The sequence below is a fragment of the Camellia sinensis genome, chromosome 6, assembly GCF_055761805.1.
Source record: "Camellia sinensis isolate YWXY chromosome 6, ASM5576180v1, whole genome shotgun sequence".
NCBI lineage: Eukaryota > Viridiplantae > Streptophyta > Magnoliopsida > Ericales > Theaceae > Camellia > Camellia sinensis.
In genome coordinates this window covers 173,347,942-173,359,038 of record NC_138966.1, presented here as the reverse complement: position 1 = coordinate 173,359,038, position 11,097 = coordinate 173,347,942, and the positions used below count along the sequence as shown (strand labels likewise).

The window sequence follows — 11,097 nt, the reverse complement described above, 5'->3', positions numbered from 1 at the left end:
TTAAGTTAAATTTCATATATCTAACGCATTTTATACTATAATGACAAAAGTCTCGTGCATTGAGACTGTCTTTTTATATAAAAGGCTAGTAAATCAAACACTATTATTTTATCTCAAAATAAATAGTAAAATATGCCAAATTACAAAAATGTAAACCAAAATATAAAATATTTTTTCAAAATAAATAGTAAATTATGGGGCTTTATGATTCAGATCTTCGTGACATCTTGTATATTAAATGATGATATATTGTATGGATATGCACCGCTTGTTTTTAAGGTTTGAGAGAATCCAGAGTGTAGAGAGTGTAGATATAAAGGGATAAGCACTGGTTCTTTTGAGGTTTTTGAGAGAATCCAAAGTTGAGAGAGAGAGAGAGAGAGAGAGAGAGAGGAGGTTATAGGAAACTAAACTAGGGACAAAACTTGACAAGTGTCCCAACAGCTGTAAGCTGAAGCACACAGCTAAAGCTAGCCAGCATGACACGTGTCATGCTCATGCATGTAAATCCAAGAGCACCTCTATATATAGTTCCCACCACCTTTGCAAACAGAACAGATAAAGAAGAACAAGAACTTGAAAAGAAAGAAAGGAAGAAAGAAAGAGAAGTTGGAATTAAGGCTTAATTGGAAGAAGAAGAAGAAAGAGAATGGCAACAGTGGGAAGGAACATAGCAGCACCATTGCTGTTTCTGAACTTAGTAATGTATTTTATAGTCTTGGGTTTTGCTAGTTGGTGTCTCAACAGGTACATCAATGGCCAAACTTACCATCCTAGTAAGTAGTTCATTCTCTCTCTCCTCTCTCATCTCTCACATGTTTTTATATTACAACTTCTATTAGTTAATTGTTTTTTGCTTTTTCTCATTTATTTCTTTTTTGTTTGGGAGCTCCACTGCAGAGTTTGCTGATAATAGAAACCTTCACCCTGTTAAGAGTGTAGGGCTATCAATTTATTTTTTATTTGTTTAGTTTTCTAAATTAAAAAAAAATGAGTTTTTTTTTATAATGTTTATTGGTGTATTAATTCATTTTTTTGAACTTACAGGATTCAGTTCTAAAAATAAAAATAAATTACAAAATCAATGGGAAATTATATCAACAATACTAATAATTAATTTCTTAATTTTTTTTTTTTTTTTGTATATCTGTAATATTTTTTTGAATGTACGGTACTTTCCCTACTTTTTATGTTGAGATTTCCGCACATCATTTTCTTCTTCCCTCTTTGAACCTATAAATAAATGTCATTTTAGGAATAAAAATGATCGTATTTTTATAGTAGTGTCAAATTTATTAATAATTGATGATATTTATTAATAGTCGAGGAATTAAAGGTGTAATTTATTCATATGACGTCATAGAAAATGATATATAAATTTACCTTCTAAATTCAGTCCACCTTCGAAATTTATTTTTCTAAAAAATGTATAATCGTATGGTGTATAAATTAGTTGATAATTAAAGGTTTGGCAAGATTTTTTTTTGGGTTTTTTTATTTTTTATTTTTTCCACTAAAAGACAGTTTTTGCAAAATAAAAAAAAAAACAAATCCAAACAAAATATCACATCTAACCTCATAATCATTTCACTTTTTCTCTCACAAACATCACACATCCAACCACATAAAAACTCAACTATCTTCCCAAACACAAAAATTTTATTATCCAATAATATTCTACAACTAAAAAAATTTACTTAAAAACCCACTTCCCAAACACCCACGAAGAATATATGAGAAAGAAAGTTGTTTTACATACTATAATGGTAGGTTGCTAATGGAAAGTGGGTCTTAATTTTTGAGCATGAATATCAATTAAGGACTACTTTACCTTGGTAGAAATTATCACATATCCGCAATGTGTGCCATATTTATAATTTACCCATCAATTATTTTTATTTTTATTTTTTATATAATCATCTAATCGCATGTAGCAACATAAAAAAATTTAAATAACAATTACTCCTCGCTTTGTGACTCAATGTGATTTTTTTTTCCCTCTCATTTTGTTGAGAGACTGTTAAATCTCTTTTGTGAGACCGTGCATTTCACGGTGGTTCGGTAAACTCAGGTGTTTACGGGCAGCCACTCACCTTATGCCACGTCAACAGAATTGTAAAGCTAATCAATTATTTTTCACTATTGATTAAGGTAATCACTAAAAAAAAAAAAAGTTTTACCGACCAAAATTTAGAGATAAAATTATTTTTTAGGGATCAAATATTTTTGTTGTGAAAAGCATTGTTATTATATTTTTAACAACGAAAATTAGATATTATGATGAATTATTATTCTTTTGAGATCAAATTTTTTATCTAAAAAAATAAACCATTTCAAGATCAAATTATTTTATCCCTAAAAGACCAAATTATTTTATTCCTAAAAGTCAATTTATAAGTCACATTTTTAAAATTTTGTCGCTAAAAATCTTATTTTTGACTTTTCAAGACGATATTGTAGCGATCATTCTCACAAAGATAGAAATTGATACTTAAATGTTTTTTATAACAAAATTTTCATTTTTAGAGACCAAAACATTTAGTTTCTAAAATTCTTATATGTTGTAATGAATTATTTAATAATTATGGAATATAAATACGAAGAGCCGTGGAACTCCACAATATAATATTGTGATTGGTGGATAAAGTTCATAGGTGGAATATTGTGTTAAGTGATTGAGAAATAAGGTATAATAAATGATGATTAGTTAAGGAGTACGAAAGTATTTTGAAAATATTCTATAATTTCCCCCCGTTGACTATACCACCTCACTGTAGCCCAAGACTTCTTTTGGGGCTTCTGGGTGTAACTTGTTACTCTAATCATGCTGTGGGTATCTGCATTTCTAAATACAAAATTTGAATTACACAATTCTAATGATGATCGCAAACCCAATTCAGTCATCTCTACCTTGTATCCCGAATTGAGTATTCCCGAGATCTCAAGATATATTGAGCTTAAATTTCGGAGTTTTGTGAAGAAAGATTAAGAGAATTATGTGCTACAGTTTGATGGTGGAATGAATTCTAGTTGACAAAGTTTTAGATCATAGCTTCACTTTGAAATAATGGAGTGTTATGATTTCAATGTGTGTATATATTTGGCTATGAGAAGATAAATCAAATTAATTTGTATATATATATACTGAAGCAACGAGAATGTGTAGGTTTTGGGGGAAATGGAGCAACTGGTTTCTTCTTGACATATACAATACTGGCCGCGGTGCTCGGCATAGCATCAAAATTTGCAGGGGCAAACCATATCAGATTTTGGAGAAATGATAGTCTAGCTGCTGCTGGATCATCATCCCTGATCGCTTGGGCTGTCACTGTTCTAGCTTTTGGGTAATTCATCATCTACACATGTTTATATATATAGTCAAAATTGATGTCGATTAGGAATTATTTAAGTATTTGAATTTGAGATATTGTGATGGTGGGCTATTAAATTGTCAAATTAAAATCTGTTATAATTTATTGTGGCAGATTTCATTATGTTTAAAATGGTTTTCAATTATCATTTAAAATGGCATTAGTTATAAGTGAATATAATTAATGGTTTTAAATTTATTTTAGATAATCGAAACTACAGGTACATATTGGTATTGGGAATGAATCGAGTTGTTTAGGAATAGGATGAGCTAAGAATGAGTTCGAGTTGATATTTTAGGCATTTGCTAGTAATAGTAAAAACACAGTGTATAAATTCATATTTATTGTTTTTCTCTATTTATGTTTGGTATTTGAGAACTTCAAAATTTAGCTAGGTTCGTTTCGAATTTTATCTGTTTCTCTTTTATCCCCTTCCATTTTACTGAACATTTTTTAAAACTAGGTTGGCATGCAAGGAGATAAGCATAGGAGGCTATAGAGGGTGGAGGCTGAAGATTTTGGAAGCATTCATAATAATTCTAACATTCACAGAATTGCTCTACCTCTTGTTTCTTCATGCTGGCTTGTACAGCAGCAGGTACGGTCCCGGATACCGAGATACCGACTACGGCACTGCCGCTGGCGCTGCTGCTGCCGATACGGCATACAAAGGTGGTGGTGTCACTGGAACTAGGGTCTAAGCTTCAAGAAAATAAAACGTAGTACAGTAGTTGCTGAGTGTTGTTGCCCTAAAATATGTAACTTTCCTGGCTGTTCTTGGTTTTATTTTTTTGTTTTTTGTTTTGTTTTATTTTATTTTATTTTTGTGTTTTATTTTGAAAAATTCTGTTTTGATGATAGTTATTATGATCATGTAAATAAAGATGCTGACTTTGCCTCGGTATTATGTTGAATTATTGTGAGTGAGGATCCTTTTTCTCCTACGTCATTTTGGCTTCGCGTATATAACTTTGGATTTGTAACTTTTCGTTTGGCATGTCAGGCTTTTGATTTTTTGATTATTTTAATTATAAAAAATAAAATAAATTTTTTAATTTAATTAGATAAAATATCACATCTAAATTATAATAATTTTATTTTTATTTTTATAAAAACTAAAAAATCTATCCTAAACAAGATTTTTTAGTCTCAAATTAAAATAGTTAAAAAATTAAAAAATTAATTCACATCACAAACCAACTAAGTGTCAATGTTTCATTTGTTATGAGACATTATTGTTGTTGAAAAATGTAAAAATGTTTTTTTTTTTTTTTTTGAAACTCGTTTACTAAAATCAATAATCATCATGACATGTTTATGTGATGTTTTCTATTAATAAAATTATGAAAAAATATAAAGTGAAATTAAAAGAGGGTGCTAAGTTTACAAGTGTGACAGTGAATCAAATTAGTATCTAACATAACACCATTAATAATTGCAAGAAGTTAAGAGTGTATTTAATTTGTATTTTGAGATAAATTTTTAAAAAAAATTTAGAGAGTTAAAAAAAAAATTTGATTGTTTAGTTGTATATTTTGAAATTTGAGAATTTGGGATGATTTGATATTTTACTGTAGTTGAGTAGATGCGTGTAAGAGAAAAAATGATTGAAAAGAAGATATGAGAGAAAAAGTGATTAATTGATGTACAGGAGAAAAATACTAATTTTAAAATTTTTTTTCCAACGATTTAAACTAAATAAAATTTTAAACTTTTAAAAAAAAAATTATATTTTAAGATATAAACCAAACGAGCACCGTTGTGCTTGGAAAAGATAGCTTTGAGAGTGGTTGACCACGTCAAAAAAGTGTGGCTTTAAACCAAACTAGAGGATGAGGTCAAAGTAAAGATAAAGTACATGCTTTGATGAAACTCATCACTACTCCCATCAAATTGATACAATTCTTAAGTGCACAATTAAAGTTTTAAAAATATTTATATTAATTATCATTCTATCCCATATAGTCATAGTTTCACAATTCATTATAGTGAGGATGGTCAAAGCATACTCAGGAATGAATTAACTGGACTCCTAAGTAATTCATTCCCCAACAGCACGGCCTAACAAAGCCGCCCCCCGCCCCCCCTCTTGAAAGTTTTTTGACCTACTGAGTTATAATTGGGATACAGAAAGAGAGACCTAACTTGGACCAAGACTGGTATTATAAAAGACCTGCATGCTATTATTATTATTATTATTATTATTATTATTATTATTTAATTAATCCAGTAAGAAATTTAATAACAAATACAAAAGTATTATATCAAATTAGAGAGAAAAATTTACAAAAATGATTTTTCCCCCGAAAATAACCCCCCTCGAATCCCCCGAAAAATGAAGAGGGGGAAGGCAAGAGAGAGAGAGGGAGAAAGAGAGAGGAGAGGAGAGAGGGAAACAGAGAGAGAGAAAGAGAGAGAAAGGGAGAGAAGAGAGAAGATTGGCCGATCGCAGCTCTCCGTCACAGCTCGGCCGATCGTCGGCTGATCGTAGCTCTCCGTCGCAGGTCGATAGTCGCAGCAGCTCGGCCTCCGCCGCGCCTCCGCCCCTGGTTGATGGCCCCTCCGTTCTCTTCTTCTTCTTCTTCCTTCTCCCCTGGTTGATGGCCCCTCTAGTTCTTCTTCTTCCTTCTCTTCTTCTTCTTCCTTCTTCTTCGTTTCTGATTGAACCAAAAAAAACAAAAAATGCAAAAACGACGTCGTTTTTCAAATTCGGGCGATTCGGGGGCTAGGTTTCGAGTCAAAAATTTATTTATAAATTCCATCTTAAGAAATGATGATTCATTTAGTCTTAAAAATTCTCTCATAGACCAATTAGTCCTATTGATTTTGAAAAGTTAGATTTAATATATTATTTAAAAATTAGATTTACGGTTTTATTCTTATTTTTATTATATTCCTTCTTCTTTTTTTTTTCCTTCTTTTGTGCTAGAAAGGTAACGTACACAATATATGAGAATTAAATTTATGATGAATCTTTATATAAAAATATTTTTCATTTGGAAAACATTTCAAAAAGAATTTAAAAATGACTTAAAATATGAGATTCTTCAAACATTTTAAAAGGATGTGGAATTTTTCAAACATTTCAAAATGGGTACAAAAATTAATTTTTAAGTTTTGATCAAATATATAATTTCAAACTGTAATACTTCAATGTAACATTCAAACGTAACACTTCAATGTAATACTTTAAAAAAAAAAAATTGGAGTATTACCGTAATGTAACATATAAAAAAAACTCTTTATTGTACTTTTTTTAAAAGTAACATTTCAATAAAAAAAACTCTTTAGTATAACACTCTAATGTAACACATTAAAAAAATTCTTTATTGTAACACTCTAATGTAACACACAAAAAAAATTTCTTAGTGTATTTTTTTTCAAATGTAACACTCTAATATAATACTCCAAAAAAACTCTTTAGTATTACACTCTAATATAACACACACAAAAACTCCTTAGCCTAACACCTTAATGTAACACACAAAAAAAAATTATTAGTGTACTTTTCCAAATGTAACACTCTGATATAATATTCTAAAAAAATTATTTAGTGTAATATTATAATGTAACACACAAAAAAAACTCCTTAGTTACTTTTTCTAAACATAACACTTCAATATAATATTTCAAAAAAATTCTTAATTAATGTACTTTTCTTAAATGTAACACTTCAATATAACATTAAAAAAAAAATATGAGATTCTTTAAACTATTCCAAAAGGAGTACAAATATTCCTTAGTAAGTTTTGGACAAATGTATAATTTCAAACTGTGAGTGTTACGTTTGGAAAAAGTACACTAAGGAATTTTTTTTAGTATTTTTGTGTGTTACATTGGAGTGTTACGTTGGATTACACTAATTGGAGTGTTACGTTTAAAATTTTAGAGATCAAATTTTTTGGTCTCTAAAAGTGAAAATTTTGTTGCAAAAGATATTTAAGAACCAATATCCATCGTTATGAGGATTGTTACTAAAAGGTTGTCCCGAAAAGTAAAAAATGATACTTTTAGTAACAATTTTGAAAATGTCACTAATAAATAGACTTTTAAGGACAAAATAATTTGATCTCAAAATGATTTATTTTTGGAAACAAAAAATTTAGTCCTAAAAAGATAATACTTCATCACTGATGTCCAATTTTTGTTGCTAATAATATAATAACGACATTTTTCTCAACAAAATTATTTGTTCTTTAAAATATAATTTTGTCTCTAAATTTTGGTCTTTAAACTTTAATTTTTTATAGTGTACATTGAAGCGTTACGTTGTTGGAAATGGTAGAAAAATTCTGGGTAAAATCAGAATTTTTTCTCAAGTTTGGTCTATTTTTTAGGTGGGCCCCGAGTGTCGATTTACTCGGGTCAAAGTGGTAACGCGTTCTATGTCGCATTGTGATTCATGTGGTATATTTGGTTGCTCAAAACCATTACCGAGTGAATGGAAAATTGAAGCCAAAGTGTACTCTATGGAAATGGAGTTTTGGTGGAAATTCCTTAAGGTTGTAAATTGGCTTGTCCCACATTGATTTGGTGGGAAGTTTTGAAAGGGTTTATAAGGCTTGGGTTAGATACTTGGGGTGTGCCCCAAGGGGTACCCAAGTGTTTTAGAGGGAGAGGTTATGGGCAAAATGGGCTAGACCCATTGGATCCAAAAATCACCACACCACACACGCACACACGTGCCGCCGCGTGGTGTGTGGTTGGGTTGAGCTTCTAATCTTTTTGGGCAAAAAACATTTAAATTTAATTTTATTTTTTGGTAAAATAAAATTCAGAATTCAAATTAAACTGATTTGGATTTTCTGTACATCCAAACAGGGCCCTTTCTGTTTTCAAACAGAAATAAACTAGTTTGGAATTAGTACACACCCAAACAGGGCCCTTTCCGTTTTTGCTATCTGTTTGAATTGTTAACAGATTCAAATCTGTTTGAATTCAAAACCAACAGGTATCATACCTGTTCAATTTAAAACCAAGAGCCACCTTTACATCTATAAATAGGACCACCCTCATTTGATGTTATTATTCAGAAATTTCGTATTTCACCTCTGCTAATTATATTCTTCATCTTGCTGCATTTTATTTCTGAAAGAAAGAGTGTAAACACTTAGTGTGTTCGTAAGGCAAACAATTTGTAGTGCTGCTATTGTTTGTGGTAAGATCATTTCATCCTGGGAGATAGACGTCCAAATTCTAAAAGCACCATGGAGAGGACGAATCTATCTTAATGACACAGTGTCAAACACTGGACTTGATCAGAAAATAATTCGAACGAATTAAATCAAGTAAGTTATTTAATTTATTTTTAGTGTTGTTTTTATTTGTTAAAATCATATTTAAATTTTGTTTTTGTAACAAAATAAAATCTGTTTTTATTTATTTATTTTTATTTCGAGTTTGATTTTTATAATCAAACAAATTCTCTCCTTTTCTTTATTTCTTTAAATTCTAATTGTTGTTGTGTACACAATAGAATTAAATCTTTTAAATACAGTGAAGATTGTCCAACATATGTTTGGAAAAAGTATACCAAAGAGTTTTTTTTAGTGTTACATTGGGGAAAAGCACACCAAAGAATTTTTTAGTGTATTACATTGAAGTATTACGTTATTGGAGTGTTATATTGGAGTGTTAGGTTTTTATTTGTAATGTAGGATTTGTTTTAGAATGAGGAAAAATTCAAAACTTCTGTAATGTAAATTGTCCAAATTTATAATTTTACATTTTGAGAAATCCACTTTTGTCCTTAAAAAATTAAACCCAAACATGTAAAGTGTCTATCCCTTTATGTAATTTCTACTTTAATGAGATCTTTAGATTTATAAGAAAAGAAGAAGAACTAAACAATTCACAATATTACATTTTAAAATTTATTGATGCTTCATCAAATTAGATAATTAAAATCCAATAATATATAAAACCCAATAATCATATCCAAACTTTAAGAAGAAGAAATAAACAATTAAATACAACCCTCCCACTGGGGTGAAATAAATATTAAACACCTTAGTTAAGAAATTTTGTTACTTGCGCAACTTTTTTGTACTCGAATTTGAAAAAAAAATGATAGTCACACATAAAATAGACTTATAATTATGGATATTATTTTACAAAATGTGTTAGTTTTACTTTCGTCTATTCACGATCATTCTGGTTCTATTTTGTTTAGTATTTCTCAAGTTAAAAATTAATAAATTAAAAAATAAAAGTTTAAAGTATTTCTCTTCTATTTTCCATAACTTTTTTTCTTAGATTTTAAAAAATATATATAATTTTATTATTATTTTTTTATAATGTTGTTTTTATAGTGCATTTATTTCAAACCAAAATACTCATTATCATGATTCACAATTTTAAAAATATCAATCTTAGGTCGTTTTAGATGAGATTTTTTTCTAAATATTTGACCTTTCAGGCCTTGTTTAGATATATCCTTCTCACAAATCTAAAAGTTAAAACAATCTTAACAGAAATTAATTAATTTGGAAATTGGCCTAGCTTTTATCCTTTAAAAAATTGAATCCAATTAATTTATAATTTCCAATAAATTAACCTTACCATCACTACATTATATAAGAGTTTTAGAGATTAAATTTTTTGGTCTCTAAAAGTGAAAATTTTAATGCAAAAGATATTTAGAGACTAATTTCTACCGTCGTAAGAATAGTCACTAAAAGGTTCGTTTCGAAAAGTAAAAAATAAAACTTTTAGTGACAAAATTTTAAAAATGTCACTAATAAATACACTTTTAAGGACAAAATAATTTGGTCTCAAAATGATTTATTTTTTTACACAAAAAATTTAGTTCCAAAAAAATAATAATCCATCACTAATGTCCAGTTTTCGTTGCAATAACACTTTTCGTAATAAAAATAGTTAGTCCCTAAAAAATAATTTTGTTTCAAAATTTTGATTTCTAAAACTTTATTTTTTTGTAGTGCATCAAGAATAATTTATTAGGAAAAGCAATATCTTAAGCATTTTTTTTCCAATGCCAATAATTAATTAATTAATTAATTAATTAATTAATTAATGTGAGTGTTGGAGCCTTCCAAGCATAAGCAAGGTTGGTGATGTTCCTGTAGCGTTTTCGAACTAAAAATGACGCACATTGCACGTTCGCGTCAACAAAAAAAAAGCTTAAATCATAATTCGATCAAGTCGTTTTTAATGTCATGCTTCTAATCTAATCTAATCCAATCCCTTAAATTAATCTTTTAATTTATTATTCATTTTACTTTTTACCAACTTTTAAGATTTTTTTTTTATAACAAAATAGTTGTAAAATAGTTTGTTGATTTGCACTCAACAATGGTGGAATTAATTACTCGTTTGTAGAATAAACATTGAGCGCAACAGTAATATATTATGGGTAAATTATAAATACATTGAGGTTTACTTAAAGTACATAGGATAAATTACAAATACACTCCTTGATGTTTGATTAAAATACGAATCACTTTTTGTGCTTTTGAAAATTACATTATATCCCTTGAGATTTCTAATTTCGTAGTAGATTGCCCATTTTGTTAATAAATCATAAAGTCAATTAATAGTTTTTAATGATATTATAAATATGTTTCAATTAATGATTTAGGTAATTTTATTATTCTATTAGAGAGTAATTATGAATTTTATTTTTTTAATTAATTTCGTTAAATAAAAAATTCTGATAATGGGATATTTGTAATTTTCAAAATTATAGTAGGCAATCTGTACTTTA

General features: G+C 28.6%; 1 protein-coding gene across 1 annotated transcript; it reads left to right on the top strand.

Moving 5' to 3' along the window:
* Positions 1-551: 551 nt before the first annotated feature.
* LOC114257796 (membrane protein PM19L-like) lies at positions 552-4,354 on the top strand. Its single transcript, XM_028197601.2, has 3 exons — positions 552-776; positions 3,167-3,344; positions 3,835-4,354. The coding sequence occupies exons 1-3, from the start codon at positions 650-652 to the stop codon at positions 4,070-4,072; spliced, it is 543 nt and encodes a 180-aa protein (XP_028053402.2). The 5' UTR covers positions 552-649; the 3' UTR covers positions 4,073-4,354.
* The last annotated feature ends 6,743 nt before the right edge of the window (positions 4,355-11,097 follow it).

Coding starts and splice junctions, on each gene's coding strand:
- LOC114257796 (XM_028197601.2), top strand. CDS start 650: ATGGCAACAGTGGGAAGGAACATAGCAGCACCATTGCTGTTTCTGAAC. Junction 777..3,166: donor TGGCCAAACTTACCATCCTA/GTAAGTAGTTCA, acceptor GAGAATGTGTAG/GTTTTGGGGGAAATGGAGCA. Junction 3,345..3,834: donor GTCACTGTTCTAGCTTTTGG/GTAATTCATCAT, acceptor TTTTAAAACTAG/GTTGGCATGCAAGGAGATAA.